Below are 17,029 nucleotides of genomic sequence, written 5' to 3' on the forward strand. Positions count from 1 at the left end.
CTAGTGGGAATTTCAGTAGAGAGAGGAAGCTTTCACATAAGAGTCTGAGGGAAGAATTCATGGAAGAGGTGGCCCTTGAAGGAACTCTAAACAAAGGGAAGGGTGGCAAAAGTAAGATATTGGGAGACAGGTGGAGAGTCCACTCCATGTGTGGGAGATGACACAAGCAAAGACATAGAAACAGCACGTGGAAGATGAGAATGGAGCCAGCAAAGAGTGCAGTTTGGCTGTAATGTAGGAATTTAATGAGTAGTGTTATACATGTAAGAGGAATATGTCACGCTGCTTGTATGAAAAAGGATCTATAGCAGTTCTGAATCTGGGTGGGCCTAATGACCCCCTAACAGCATGATGCCTGGTCTGAAGGCTTTTGTTCTCCAGCCAGAAGATTCATGTTGCCAGTAAATGCCTTGTAAGGGGATTATAAAGAATTAAGTAAGGGACCTAATGAAAAGGTTTGGGTATGTATTGAAGATCTAAAGATTGCATTCCAGCAAAAATAATGAAATAGGGCTGTATTTAATGGGTTAGTGACACCACATTGAAGCAAGCAGCAGGTCTGTGTGCCATTGAGAACATGTGTGCATCCAGCTCCAACCCTACATCTCTGATTTAAGTAATGACTGGGGAGGAAGACACCATAGCAACTGCCTATAGTAATAAAAGCCCAGGGAGAATCGTACCTAAGCACCTGTAGTCAGAATATGAATTAGGAAAGCTCTTTAGTACAGAAAAATGGACTGGGATAGCAGAAATTAATAGTTGAAATATCTAAAATCAAAGGCAATTACATCTACATCTAAAGACAATATTTTAGTCTAAACATGGTTGAAGGAAAGAGACAGACAAGTCTACAAGCATTTATTGAGTGCCTACTATGTGCCAGCCATTGTGCTGAGCACTGGGATAGAAAGAAAGTAAAAAACCAAACTGAACATTCTCCCTTCCTCCTAAACCTTCCCCCCCACTCCCTACCAGATAGTTCCTGATCTTTAGGAGCTCTCCATCACAAACACACAAAGACAGAATTACACACACACACACACACACATACACACACACAGGTAAAGACAGAGAGAGAATGCACATGTACAATACTCATTGCTATCCTTTATGTTTCCTTTTGCTTTTCAGAAATGAATATTTAGTCAGCAAGAATGTGGGGGAAAGAGAAATGAACTAGCATACCTGGGCTCTATCCCTGGCTTTTTAACCTACTACTTGTAAGACTTTCGAGGTATTCTCTGGGGCTTACTTTCCTCATTTGGACTATAAAATTATAGATTTTTAAGGTTGGATGATCCTCAGGGAATATCCAGTTGAACTATGCCATTGTACAGAAAAGTGAATTTCCTAACACCACACAGGTAACCCAGGGGCAGAGCCGACAGATGGGTGGTGCAGTAGAAAGAGCACTGGGCTTAGAGTCAGGAAGATCTGAGTTCAAACCTAGCCTCAGAATTTACTAGCTGTGGGACTCTGGGCAAGTAATTTTACTTCTGTTTGCCTCAGTTTCCTCATCTGTAAAAGGGGAATAATAATGGAACTTACTTCCCAGAATTATGGGGAGGATCAAATGACATAATAATTATAAAGCACTTTATCTTCCATTAAATAGTTTGTCTGCACAGAAACACTGAGGGGGGTGGGTTGAATTTGTTTTTCAGGCAATCCCATCTTTTAATTTTAGATGTGTTTTCCTAAGGCATATTTTTCATAGAATGTAGCTTGTAAATAGCTTTTTAAAAAACTTCTAGAAATTCCTTTCTATAGAATACTTCATTAACATTTATATGAGTTTTTTGCCAAGTTGTATTTTTGTTGGACTCTTTAAAATTTTTTTCCTTTTTTTCCCCTTTGGGAATTAGGTTTTGTCTGAAAAACAAGCCATGTTGGTACAGTCTTATACAGAATCAAATGGTACAAAAAGAAATATAAGATACAGTTGAAGATAACTCTTCAACTTTAATACCAGCTCTATGTTTTCATTCTTGTATGATGTGAATGTGTGTTGTAAGTTCCTTTACTGGCACCTTGTGAAGTGTTTTCTGTGTTTTGTGATGATATAATTTATTGTTTGTAGCTTTTTAAATTTGTGTATTTCTTATGAGCTTTGTTTATGCAACCATTACTTGGATGACATGTCTATGAGAAAACAGTTACAAGAAACAACTGAGGTCTTATTAACCTTTTCGAGGGGGATATGGGCTAGGAAGGCTAGGTGGATAGAAGAGTTAGTGTAATATGGCCCTGGACTTCATCAGAAAGGTGTTTTTAAAGCTTCCTTCGACACTGTTCTTGTTCAGGATTTATGTTAATCCAATCCAGGAATCAAGCTATTAATTTTTTTTTTGCAACATGTATATTTCTAACAAAGTTTATTGTAGCTATTACTATGTTTTACCTACTGATTCATATCAAATGGCTTTTTTTTTTTATCAAGTCCGTGGAATCTAGGTAAACTTAGACCAAAATTTTAAAAAGTAAAATATTTCAGGTTTTGTACAAAAAATAATTATAAAGCACAGCGTCTAGCATGGCTTTATAAATGTTATTCCCTCTCTCTGCTTTGTAGACTGCAAGCTGGAACAGACCTTGAGGGTCATCTCTTCCAACCCCATCAGTTTTCAAATGAGGAAATGGACACCTAGAGACATTAAATGGACACACAGGTAAGGTAACTGAACCAGGATTCATATCTACATCTTCTGAATTCAAGCCCAACATTCTTTCCCCTCTATTACACTTTCTGAAGTGTTCTTCTTCCCCTTTGACCTCTTGGAATCCCTATTACCCTCCAGTACTTGACTCAATTCCTTCCCTGATCTTTCCCAATGATTAGAGCTCTCCCTCACCCAATCACTTTGTATAAAATTTGTATTTATTTATATACATTCGGATTTACATAGTCCAGGTTTCTCTCTCCTCCCCTCCCAATAGACTATAAGCTCCTTGAAGTCTGAGACTGTTTCACTTTTTTTTTCCATATCCCAATGCCCGGCACCACCTATCCACATTCCAGGAGATGGAATGAGCCCAATGAAAGAGATGCTGCAGAAAGTTCTTTGCTTCAATCTTCCCCTCTTTTTTTCTCCTCCTGGCTACATCCTGACACACATGTCTAATGGGAAGAATTTCAGGACCTCCATTCTACTCTGACCTTCTGTCTTACTTTCTTTAAGGGCCTCACTCCAATGGTTCTATTTTGGGAAGGTGGTGGCTATTCACCCAGCTAAAATGAGCAGGTATAATCCTTCTAGTAAGACAGAAGACCACCACTGTGCTCTATGGGCCATTGAGTCTTATTATCTATCCTACCACATTCTTTTGTCCATATGGTCTTACTATTTTTCTTGCTGCTATGCTATCCAGATCCCTAGGCATTATCACAAAGCCTACTAGGTGAACTCTTAAGGATTCCTGGGCCTTGCCATCACTCTGCTGCTGAAACCTGATGGGTGCCCAGGCCTTTCCAACCACTCTGCAAATGAACCTTTATTTACATATTGTCTTGCCATATTAGAAAATGAGCTCCTCCAGGGTCAAAGTAGAAAATGGAAGAAGTGGGGGAAGGGGTGGGATAGGATGGAGGGAAATATAGTTATTCTTTCACAATATATCTACTATGGAAATGTTTTGCTTTAAATTGTTTTTCCTCCCGGTAGGAGTAGGTGACAAGGTAAGAAGGGAAAGAATCTAGAAATCAAAGTTTTTAAATCAAATGTTAAAAAAAATATATTATTATTATTATTATTTTACATGCAACTGGGAAATAAGATATACAGGCACTGGGGTATAGAAATCCATCTTGCCCTACTAGAAAGTCAGAGGGGAATGTGGAAGGATATAAGAGAGGGCAGATTGGGGGAAGGGATATTCAGTAGAATTGCTCTTTTGGGGTGGGGGAGTAGGGGAAATATGGGGAGAAAATTTGTAACTCAAAATCTTGTGGAGATGAATGTTGAAAACTAAAAATAAACAAATTAAACAAAAAAAAGAAAAAGAAAAAGAGCTCCTCCAGAACAGGGATTGTTTTGCTTCCCTATTTGTATTTCAAGCACTTAGCACAGTGTTCATAAGATGCTTAATAAGTGCTTTTTCATTTGTTCTTTCATTAACTGATCATTCATTCACTTCGAATGTCTGGCACATAGTAGGTACTTATTGAATAAAACTGAATAAATGTAAAACCACTCAATCACCAGTATAGTACTTATCTGTAGAATTAGATTTCTTAGAATATCTGATTTGAATTTACAAGCTAATTTACCTATCTTCTGTATCATTAGCTAAGTTATTGGTTATAACCAGTTCTTTCCCCATGGCATCTCCCTGGTTACATTCTTATTAACCAATACAACCTATATTCCTATAGTGAACATTCAGTGTGCCACACCTGGTCATGAGATAAGTTGGGCTGGCTTCCTTCCTTCCTTCCTTCCTTCCTTCCTTCCTTCCTTCCTTCCTTCCTTCCTTCCTTCCTTCCTTCCTTCCTCCCTCTCTCTCTCTCTTTCTTTCTTGCTCTCTCCACATAGGCTGTCACACCCTTACCTGTGGGTGCTTTGCCAAAAGAGAATGTAAATTTTAATCTTGTAAACTTTTTGTTTTAGTCTTTTCTTTTAAAGACCAGCCTTAAACCCAAATCACTCTGGTCCAGACCAAGCCCCACTTGGTCACTGTTGTGGCCCTGATTGGCTCAGAATGAATGTAAATAATAATTGCTTCTGTTTTGGCCAGAAACCCTGAGAGTCTTCTCTGCCCAGATCTAATTTTTTTTTTTTTAAAGAGGCTATTCTTCACCTCACTTTTTTTTTAAGTTAAGCCTTAATCACTGAATGGGGGCTGCCTCAGTGAAACTGAGACCAATTAAAGACCTTAACTTGAAAAGGCCAAGGTACCCCACTGCATCCACGGCCATCTCCATTTGTCCTGATCCATATCTGGCCACTGGACCCAGATGATTCCAGAGGAGAAAGTGAGACTGGTGACTTTGCACAGACCTCCCTCCCTCAAATCTATTTCACTTGCATGTGATGGTATTACCTTCCTGATGTCACGGTTCTCTTAGATAACGAACGAAAAACAGCAACCTTGTCATGAAAACCTAATCTTATTAACCTTTCTCATTAGGAGATCATCTGAAACATATTCAAGCCTTTTGCATAAGTATCTCTTCAATCTTTGGAAGTCACACATTCAGTACAGCATTACACTAGAAATTTGTAAATGCTTCTCCTTGGAAGTGATCCAAAAATGTATACAAAGTTCTTTATTTCCTTTTGCAAATTATGTCTCTGGCCATTGACAACATCTTTCATGATGATATTTACCTTTCTGGTTTATGCTATGAAGGACTGTTCTTCCCTCTTTATCTGTGGTCATCAGGAATGTAATAAGGCAGTCATTTTCGGCTTGCAAAGAGCAGGAAACAGAATTTTCCTTTGAGAAATCTGCAGGGAAAGGAGCCATCCACCAGGTCAAATGCAATTTAAACATTGATGAAGAATAACCCATGGCATAGATGAGTATCAGATTAATGCACAAAAGAGATTTTAGCAATTGCAGGGTGGGAATAGAAAAATCCCAGGAATAGAAGAGTTTTAATGCTACTTTCAAACTTTTTCTCCCTTTCCTCTCCAAGTGAATTTTAAAGTTTTCCTCATGTTTCAGGAAATGGTTCCAGGTGTCCCACATCAGTACTGACCATCAAATGCCCCTATCAACCTGCTATATTCTGAATCTCAATGCATTGAAAATACTTCCAAGGCAGGTGCCACCAGCTGCCTGGGGAATAGAATAGTTCTGATTATAGCTAAGAGTGAGCAGTATTTTCTCTTTGGCTGGGAGCTTTTGGAAGAATGTGATTCTTTGGGATTACATTTCAGAGAAGATAATTCACATATTAAACTGATACTGATCCTTTGAAAAGGGGTATCCATTCATTCTTCCCACAATGCAGCTCTAGAAGACCAGTGTGGCATGCACTGTCACAACAATAAACATAAATTAATAACAGAACCCCGGGGATTGTGGAAGCATATGGTTGAAGGGTCAGTAAATAAAGGAGTAACCTGAACCAACAGTTTGCCCTCCATTTTAGTTGGCCCACCACTTAATACATTTCTGTAAGAGAATTCAATCCTGCTTTTCTCAAACTTGTCCCAACTAGCGAACCTTTCAGGCTGGGCTTATTCAGGAGGAAGGTACAAAAATCTAGTGCAGGAAATGAAAAGAAAGTAATATAAATATAATCTGAGACCCAGGCTATATCTCTTTCTAGTCACAGCTTCCAGACCAATGACTTCCATGTAGGAATTTTTTTCCTAGAAACATTGTGTCAGATAGTTATTTCCATAAGAATGGTCCTCATAAGCCAGAAGGCTATTTTCAATGTTTCTGTTACCAAATATGCCTTTTAGGCAACTTCTAATCTACCTCATTTATTGATTTGTCAATAAAGTTTTCACTCAGCCCTTCTATGTGATTTTTCTCTGAGGCCAAAGATGGATAACTAAATTTTGGCTAACTTGGGATTTTTATTTTGTTTGTAACTTTCCAGACTGCTTAGAATGGATTTTTTTTCTTACTGCATTTTAAAAAATATAAAAGTTTATTCTATCAGGGTTAGGGCATATCAGACATTATTCCCCCCCCCAAAGGACTTCATGATGGGACCTCGGAGGCCATCTGGTCTAACTCCTTCATTTTACAAATGAGGAACTTGAAGCCTAAACTTGTCACGCAGGTAGCAAACATCAGAGGGGGCAATCTGAACCAATCCTCCAAACTTAGTACTATTTCTACCATATCCCTCTGCCTCCAGCATGGTATAGTAGGAAACTTGCCAAGGAAATTCAAAGTAAAAATAAGATTCCAGAAGAGTTACTTCAACTAAGATTATAAACTGCTTTTGAAAACTTTAGAAACAATTCTTTACTTAGGGATAATTAATATATTATTTATAAACTTCTTACATTATCTTTAAAATATAATCTAAGAAACTTTTACCTTTCTTTGTACCTGCAGCATGGAGCAAAGTACCTGGCACATTATGAAAGTTTAATAAATGTTTGTTGACTGACTTTTCTAGCTAATACCTTATAAACTTAGTTGGGGCTATTGCCTGTCCTGGAAAGTCACAGTATTGAATTAAGTAGAGACTCTATTGCTTCTCAATGGATACCTCAGTGTGGTGTGGAGCTGACCCTGGATTCTCAAAGGTTCTACCAATGGAGTACCAGCTCTGGCAAATGGCATCAAACTATCAAAGATGGTTTAGTGAGGGAATTGTCCTAGGACCAGTCCAGCTAAAATAGGAGAGGCTTATCACCAGATTGATTGAAGAGTGTTAATTTTTTTGGCCACCGCAGCTCTTAAAGATTTTCTATTAAATGTTAGAAAGGTTACCATCTTGATTGGCAGTGGGATAACCAATGCTGACAAGATGGTAGATTGCTAAAGTGTGTATTATGTAATGCAGATTTTTCACTAATTTTAAATAGACGTCTGTGGTTATTCAGAAGCAATGACATTTTCTTGGAATATCAGTTCTTCCAATGAGTTAGTCCCTCTCTCACTTATCATGAACTGGTCTTCCTTTTATTTCCCTATTACATTTCTCTTAGTATATTTCATCTGAAAATAGGGAATTGCCTCATAGACTGGGTATCACAGTTCCCTTCAGTTGAGTGATATTAATCCTGGTTTTTTTTGTTGGAGGTTTTTAAAATGGAAAAATCCGAAGCAAGGGGAGGCTTAAATTACTTTGTCAAGATCATTTAGTTTTAATGGAATGGTAATATGACCTGTGAGTCCCTATTCCCGATAATGCTTTAATTATTCCAGGACTCTTTTTCATTAAAGTTACTTCTCCAGTTTTAGACTCTTTTTTTAAGTGTTTGGTTATTGAAATGGGTGTAATTGAATGTGATACTCAGGATTCTAGCCTACGCTGTGGATTTGCATAATTAGCAACTGTTTTCTTTTGTAGCTCTATGGTCTACAATACTTTTTTCTACAGCTGTGATAGCCCTCTGCACTACTCCTGAATGTTATTGTGTAAACAAAATTTCAGGCGATGAGAAGCAGAAAAAAAAGGGCCTATGGAAGAAGGGTAAGAGGGCAGGTATTGGGGGAGAGGGGGAGTAGATGAAAGACTATAAAAGTCCTGCTTTGTTGGATTACCATAACCCTCTTTTAAAATCAGAAATTTCTACAAGGGTTTTGTGTACTATGGTAGAGGGATTGAATTTGAATTTAACTTTTGGTAAAGCATAAATAAATACTTTAAAACCACAATTATCCACACTTAACTGTGGTTGAAGCTGTAATAACCTATAGCAAAAAGACACTTGTCCAGTGGCTGAATAATAGCACATGCTAGCCTAGTTATTAAGAAGGATGATTTAATTTACTTTATTATCTGTAAAAAGGTAAGAAACTAGGTTGTTAAAATACCCTCTGGGCTTTCAAATACCCTCTACTTATTTTCAAAGTGGATTCTGGTATATTTAGAGCTGGAATAGACTTCAAAGGCCAACTAATACAACTACTTCATTTTATGTATGTGCAAACAAAGGGGCAGTTAGATGGCACAGTTGATAAAGTGCCAAGCCTGGAGTCAGGAAGACTAATCTTCCTGAGTTCAAATCTGGCCTCAGACACTTACTAGCTGTGTGATCCTGGCCAAGTCACTTAACCTTGTTTGCCTCTGTTTCCTCATCAGTAAAATGAGTTGGAGAAGGAAATGGCAAACCAGTATCTTTGCCAAGAAAACCCTGAATAGGGTCATGAAGAGTCAGACATGACTGACAACTGACTGAACTAAAAACAAAGGTCCAGCATGGTTCACTGACATAATCATGGTTACACAAGAACTAAGTGACTGATACAGGATTTGAATCCAGTTCATTTGACTACATATTCAGCTTTTTTTTTTTTTTTTTGCTTTTTAGAGGGCAATTGGGGGTTAAGTGACTTGCCCAAGGTCACATGGCTAGTTTTTTTTGTGTTACATGTCTGAGCCTGAATTTGAACTCAGGTCCTCCTGACTCCAGGGCCAGTTCTCTATTCACTGAGCCACCTAGCCACCCCTCAGCTCTCTTTTTATAGTATTTCACTGACTCAGAGTAACTATTTAGATAACTGTATCTGTAACTTGAAAAAATATTTGGAGGAGGAACATGTTACAAAGCTTAATTCATAGGCTAATAAATAGATCTGTCTTGAATTCATACACATTTTCAAAGTGTTTTAAAATGCAATAATCATTTCTACTTTAGGAGATAGAAACTAACATTAGCAAAAAAGAATTCTTTTGAAGATTATTCACTCCTTGTAATGAAAACCACACCCTAAGAAGGCTTATATAATCTCCCTTAGGAGCTTAATAATGTGTTTGTTGCATTGAACTGAATTTACAGTTTCCCTCTCAGACACCTTAGAAGGATACTGCTCTCAAATTGAAGGATTGTGATATATTAAACATAGTGAAATAACTAGTTCGATTACCACAATTTACATTTTTTTTTGCAACAAGTCTACCTTTCCCTCTCAACCGTTACATTTCTTATACTGCTAATGCCTTGAATTAGAGCAATTTGGAGTACATTTCCTGAAATTTTCATTCATTTTTTAGAAATGTTATCTCAATTGTTTGTTGTGAAATGAACCTTGAAGAACAGATATTCCCTTACAAGTTACCGGCAGAAAGTTATGACATCTGCATTGTTCAGTCTGGCCACATGTTTTGTCATTGATATTAAAGTAAGACCCACAGTATCCTTCCTCATTTATCCTCTCCCATTGCCCTTAATTCACCAACAAAGTACAAGAAAGGGTTTTTTTTTTCCTGTAGTTTTACTCTACATTATTACTAATCCTAAAAGTGATTTCCTTATTTTTTTTTCACCATCCAAGATTAGGTAACATTTTTTTTATACTAAGAATGTTCATTTAGATACTTTGGAAATAATAGAATTTCTATATTACTTAGTTGGTCCATCCCTCAAGCAGCGGATGCTTGTCTTCTGAATCTAGCTATTCAAACTATAACTTCTAGATTATCATAAATTATTGGTTTCAGTGATTGCTTTTTAGCATGAGATAAATCTCAGGTCCCATCTGTCTGTAACATTTTATAGCATAGCAGCTACTCAGACTGAATAATATGCTGGCACATGTGATTTGTTACCATTAAAAATAAGATCCTCCCCAGTTTTCCAGTTAGGAAAAATCAGTCACCTTAAATTTTTTCCTCCTCTAATGGAAAAAAATACTCAAATATTGAAATGGATCTGTGATCTCAACAGTGGGGATATTCCCTTCAGTGATACAATTAGAAGCTATTTGGGTCCTCTCATCTTGTGTAATTCATGGGAATTCACAAAACAAAGATAAAAATATGATCTTGTAATGGCTTTCAAGCTAACACAAAGACCCTTCAAATGTTTAGTAAAATGCTGCTTGAAAAAAATCTTTTTTTAAGTCTTTAAATTTCAAATGATAAATCATTTAGAATCAGACTAAATAACAGGTCTGTTAAACCCTTGACTCTTGGTTTATAGTCACATGTACTTTATTTTTGCACCCTTTATTAGGGCAAAAAATATGAGAAGGGAGGCTGACGGAGAGGGTATATGAGTATACATAGTAATGGCTTGCCAAGTCTGGAAGCTGTGTCTCATGGCCTAGGATCATGGGAACTAATCCAGTTTTCTTTGTGTTCACTGCTGTTGGCCTGCCTTTGTGCAGCCTTGAATCAAGGTCAGCAGACAAAGGAGGAAGTTCTCTGAACTTTGGGCTAAAATTCAGACCATATCCTGCTACCCATCTGTATTTGCTATTTCCCATTAAAAGCAGTTTAGTATTTGCCAACAAAACTGATGCCAACTGGAATTATGCTAGCCATGAGTCCATCAGACATACCAGAATGCTGGGGTTAGACACATCATTTCCTTTCAATTTAAAAACCCAAGTAAACGTACTGAGGTCTTGGCATGAATTAGATCATCGTTGAAAATAACACTAGAGCCTAAAATGTAGGCCCTAGTGCTGTTTTCTAGGATTAAGAGCTCAAAGAGAATTTAGAGAGCTAAGTAGGCCAGTCCTCTCATTTTATAGATGAGGAAACTGAGGCCCAGAGAGGTTACATGCTCAAATTTAAGCAGAATCAGGATTCCTATTCAGGTCCTCTGACTGCAAGTCTAGTGATTTCCCCATTCATTATATGATATACTCCCTCCTTATGTGGCTTTAGTTAATACCTATAACCTACATCATTTTTGTTCCTTAAGAACATTTGAAATCTATGCAATGAATTTAAAGAAAATTGAAACCTTCATCACTGATGGTTGCATCAACTAGTTTACATTTGTCAACACATTCTCCTTTGGACCGGTCATCAGGAAATAAGTGACATTCAATGCAGCTCCTATAAAAATTATTCAAAAGTAATTATTTCATGTTGGTTGAAAATACCGATTAAACATTACTACACATACATATACACATTATATATATACACATAAATTTATGCATGCACATGTAATACACACACATATACACGTTGGAGCCTTACTATGATGCTGATCTGAGAAATCTTGCCATGGATTTGCCTTACAATGACTGAACTAAATTTCCTTGCAGGGAAAAATTCAAGTGGGTGCTGGTGTCTATGTTGTCCTTATATTAACCTCACCCATAACTATTTGCTTCATTGTCTACACCTAATAGTAATTAGTGTCCAAATGACAAGTAGAATGTAATCTCTGATAGGTATGTTTTAATTTTTTTCCCCCTGGGCAGAGAGGAGAAGGTCCAGTCACTAAAATATGATTGGGGCTGGAAAATCATTTGTAAGAGTCTGTCATCCTTGAACAAAAATTAACCAAATATTCAGGACCCTTCTTATGGTGGTTCTGAGATAGGTCATGGGATCTCAGAATTGGAGGGAGTCTTACATAGGAGTGTGGTGTCATGGAATGATACTGCATTTGGTATAAGAAAACTTGGGCTTTAGCCACAATTCTGTGATTTGATGAAGACATTTGCCCTTTATCCCCAGTTTCTTAATCTGTAAAATGAAGCTGTTAGACTCATATTATCTTAAGTCCTCATTTTAATAATAATAATGATGATGATAACTACCAATTATATAATAACACTTTGCTTGTGAAGTGCTATACATAAGTTATTCCATCCTTCAACAACCCTGGGATGCAGGTGTTACTATTATCATCCCCATTTTGCAGAGGAGGAAACTGAGGCAGACAGAAGTGAGTTGTCTAAGACCACACAGTTAGTATCAGAGGTGAAATTTGAACTCAAGTCTTCCTGAATAGGAAAACTCGTCTTTCCAAATACAAAATTCCATTTACTGCACCATCTAGTTGCCTTCCCCTTTAAAGGAGAAGCAATTAATCTTCCATAAAGATATATTTCTTGAACAAAGTTACACTGTTAGCTGGAGGTAAGAACATAGTTTTCCTGATTCCTCACCAATACTCTTATCTACTACCACATGTGACCTTGCAGAGTCCAATATGGTCTCTTACACATAGCAAATATTTAAATATTGGTTGATTTGTTATGGATTAAAAAGGCAACAACAAAGAGAAAGGTAAAAAAAAATCCTTCAATCCAAACAAAAACCAAAAGAAAGGACCTCTTATATTTCTACTTCCTGAAACGTCTTGTCCGTCTTCAGTTTTCTATTAGACATGGACCAGTCCCTTAAACAAAATCTTGGCCTTTTAATGAAAGATAGCTAAATATAGCAAGGGCATTTCCAAGGACAAAGTTTAAGAATCAAACATTCCAAGAATGTTACTATAACAAAGGAATATTTAGAGCACGGATTTATCTTTCACTAAAAAAAAAAAATAGGCCAATAAATTGTTTTCCATATAACCTTGAACAGCTATAGTTTTCCTAATAGGTATGTACAAAGCGGGCCTAACTTGTCTGAAGGTAGTACCATAAGCACTGAATAGAGTAACTGCTTAAGTCTCCCCCTTTTTCCCCCGTCATCTTCAAGCCATGTTAATTGTTCATTTCATACTTCATGAATCACATTTAAAATGAAATCACATTTAAAGAGAAGATGAAAATGGAAAAAAGAAAATCATAGGACAGGAAAACCTTAAAAGGAGGTTCTAAGGGTATTTGCAATCATTATAATCACATCTCTAGGCTTTTTTTTTTTTAAGTCTTCCTTGGCATGGTGACAGAGAAGTTTTGACACAAGTCATATGTAGCTGCTGAATCAATATTGGTGTTCTCCCTCTGTGTACATCAGAAATGCAAATGCCACCATTTGGGTTGCTGAGTTAATGAAAATATGAGCTGTATAAATATATTTACTATGTAAAATGTGGCAAACATACTTTCATTGTGTAAGCTGTGGAAATGAGTTTGATTTGACCTACTAATTTTGTCCTGACCCCATTAAAAATCTGGCTGGCAAGTAAAGAAACCATTCTCTGGTTGGAAGACAGGAGGATGGGCTTTGTTTGTTCATATGGTGTGAGAGAGTACACAGGGTTATGCCTGTGTGCAGTGACTGCCTGAGAAAGACCCTAAACAGTGTGTGTGGCCAATGGAACAGTGCTATTGTCAGGGAAGGGCCTCTGTCTCTTTAGCCACAGCGGTGCCATGGATAGAAGCGAATCGGAAAGGTCAGGTTGTAGAAAGCTGTGATAAGGAAGCTGCTTGTCTGTTTTGCTTTAAAAGGTATTGGCTACATGAGGGTGTTGTCAGCTTGTCTCTAGGGCCTTCCTTATGTGTGGCTAGTATTGTAGCCCAGAGTGAATGTGATGTTATCAGTGTGGGACATCAGCTCAATTTCCCCATGTGAGCCCCAAGTAGAAATGTAACATTGTGGTCCTTGACAATCAAGACAGAGGAGGAGGAAAGTGAAAGATAAAGCTCCAGGGTTAGGATCACAGGTGCTGCTAGCCACCTGCTTTCTGGTTAATATTCTGTGACCCAGTATTAGGAAAAATAAGCCAGGGCCTAATCTATTGAAATCTCAATGTAACTTTGGTATCACATCAAGTCGACCCCTCAGAACTGTCAATGAAAACCATTACTCTCTATTACCGTTTAGAATTGCAGGGGTCACCACAGGTAGGGCACTGTTCACACCTAGGGCCTGAGGCCCCAGGGTTTGTGCACACACATTTCCCACAGGTACAGTTTCCTCTTCCGCTGCAAAGCATGCCATCTTCAGAGATGCATGAGTCGGTGCTGGTGGTACAATTACAATATTCACCAGTCCATCCACTGTTGCATATACAGTCTCCACAGTCGCAGCGTCCGTTATCTAGAAGATATGCCCAGGGACAACAAATTCTAGTTAAACTCACAGGTAAGGGATTTAAAATAACCACTCATGCATCCTATTCAATGCTTCCGGGGTGTATGTGTATGTGTGTGTGTATAGGCACATATATGGAGGTACATACATGCATATGTAAACTGTACGTGCATATGTGTATATACACATGTGTGTATATGTGTATATTTATATGTACCAGATATATATGTCCTTTTTATAATAATGAGAAATGATCTCTTTCCCTTTGCATACTATCATTTCTCATTATGATAACAAAGGAGGGGATAAAAAGAACCTCATTGGCACATCCTCAAACAACAACAAAGGACAATCACCAACAAGTATTTCCTATTTAAAAAAAACTTTAGGTTTACATCTATGTATATCTATCTTGGCATACTGCCAGCTCTGCCATTTGTGGGCATGTGGGGCACAGTCAAAAAAAAAAAGAAAGAAATCAGACACTTCTCAAGTTGTATCTTAACCAGTATTTTCAATTTCTCCTAAAAGAAAAATTGAAGCAAAATGATGAGTAAGTAAAAAAGAATCGGAAATAGTGCCGCTTACAGAGTTGCCGTTCAATAAATATTGATGTTTTGATTTGGTTTTGGCAAGTTGGATCAGCCTGAGAATTTTTCACTTCCTCTTCTTTTTCTAGCCCACTCTGTTGTTGATGGTGCTCATGAGTACTGAATGAGGGAAAATGGGATTAACCAGTAGGAACAGGAGAAAAAGAAAGGCCTGGCTAAGTCTAAAAAGAAGTCACCAATTGGTTCTCTAGCTGACGACTGAATAACCTTCTCAAGGTTAAGCATGTCTTTCTAAATTATATCCTCAGCACACTGGGAGCACTCAGTAGTTGTGAAAAATTAATCATGACATTTAAAAATGTAACTAAACCTTTTCTACTCAAATTTGGAATATCAACTATATTTGCTCCTTATGAATATGAACTGTTTTTCATTTGCTTCTCTGTACCCCCAGAGCTGAACATGGTGCTTTGTGATAGCCCAAGGGGTTCTTAGTCTTTTTTCTGTCATGGACCTTTTCTCAGAAAAACATTTATTGCCTAGATCCATAATTGAAGGAAATGCTACATTTCAGTTAGAGGTTAGTGAAAATAAAGATGTAATTATATTTTTTTCCATCCAATTTCACAGACCTTCTGAAATCTATCCATAGACCCAGGTCTGTAAATCCCAGCTTAATGAACCCCTTTGATAATATAAAATACTTATTGAATTGAACTTAATGTAAGATTTAATTTTTTTTGAAATTGAACCTTATCCAGAAGTAGCTAAGTTGATCAGTGAATAGAATGCTGCAATCAGACTCAGGAAGACCAGAGTTCAAATTCTGACTTAGTGACTTATTAGCCTTGTGATCCTGGGCAAGCCATTTAATCTCTCTAGGCCTCAGTTTCTGCATCTGTAAAATGGAATAATAATAGTATCTATCTCCTAGGGTCATTATGAGTATCAAATGAGATGGCATTTTATAAAGCAATTTGCAAACCTTAAAGTGGATTATTATTAACCACCATCTTTTTAAGATTCAGTTATAATATATCAACATATTTATCTTTATGATAGCATCGTTGTTAAAGATGACATTGTTGTTCAATCATTTCAGTCATGCCTGACTCTTTGTGATCCCATTTGGGGTTTTCTTGACAGATATATTGCTTTGCCATTTCCTTCTCCAACTCATTTTATGGGTGAGGAGACTGAGGCAAACAGAATTAAGTGTGCCTGGGTTAACACAGCTAGTAAGTGTCTGAGGCCAAGTTTGAACATGGGAAGAGAAGTCTTTCTGACTCTAGGTCTGGCACTCTATTCACTGTGCTACTTAGCTACCCACATATAACATTAAGACGGCATAATAATAATGATCCTTCTCAAGTATATAAACTCCCTTCATCAATGGGATCAGCACCTTTGCTGAAATTTATAGTTTTGAGACTTACTTGGGACACTTGAGAGATAAAGTACTTGACCAAGGTCATACAGTATCTATCAGAGACAGGACTTGAACTCAGGTCATCCTGATTCTATGGTCTAAGTTGTCTCTCTAGCCTGTATTTAGGAAGCTAAAGAGTGGGACTTGGAATCAGAAAGACCTGAGTTCAAATTCTGCCTCAGATATTTTCACTTAAACTTTATTAGCCTCCTCTGTAACCTTATGAGCATCTACTGCATATGATTATTGTGAGGAATAAATTACATAATACATGTAAAATGCTCTGCCAACCTTAGGAGGCTGTATAAATGTAGCTACATTATAATTATTTTCCCTTGACTTTTCTTTATTTGTATTAGGAAAACCATAATTTTTGTACAAATTTACCTGAAACTATAAATTGCTGCCTAGGATTTTTCTTACACAAAATGATTTCTAAAACCTGCTTGACCAAATGATTTTCAGAGCAAACTATATACAGCATTAAATGCTTAAAATATGGACTGGGGCCAACTACTGAGCACAATTCTCAAAGGGAAGATGTATTTCTTGCCTCTAGGGGTCACCACCATTGTCTTAAGAAGGGTCCAGTGGTTTTTTTGTTTCCTTTTCTTTATTTGATTTAGTAGTTGGTGGATATTTTCTTATCTTCCTAACTAGGTTTTGACAGAATGGAATGGAGCAGGTTTGACCAGGAAGAAACAGCTTTTTGTGTGTGGGGGGGGAGGGGGA

General features: G+C 37.3%; 1 protein-coding gene across 8 annotated transcripts in view; it reads right to left on the reverse strand.

Moving 5' to 3' along the window:
* ITGB6 (integrin subunit beta 6) overlaps window positions 1–17,029 on the reverse strand; it is a 204,845-nt gene that overhangs the window by 17,278 nt on the left and 170,538 nt on the right. For all 8 annotated transcript variants that reach the window (XM_069080069.1, XM_069080068.1, XM_069080067.1 and 5 more), the window contains 3 exons: window positions 14,101–14,323; window positions 11,337–11,431; window positions 5,331–5,450 (listed from right to left, as the gene is read on the reverse strand). In XM_069080069.1, the coding sequence (XP_068936170.1) occupies window positions 5,331–5,450; window positions 11,337–11,431; window positions 14,101–14,323 (438 nt within the window). The remainder of the gene's footprint in view (window positions 1–5,330; window positions 5,451–11,336; window positions 11,432–14,100; window positions 14,324–17,029) is intronic.

The sequence above is a fragment of the Petaurus breviceps genome, unplaced genomic scaffold (assembly GCF_028583685.1).
Source record: "Petaurus breviceps papuanus isolate PSGF00001 unplaced genomic scaffold, PetGlider_PUasm1.0 91133, whole genome shotgun sequence".
NCBI lineage: Eukaryota > Metazoa > Chordata > Mammalia > Diprotodontia > Petauridae > Petaurus > Petaurus breviceps.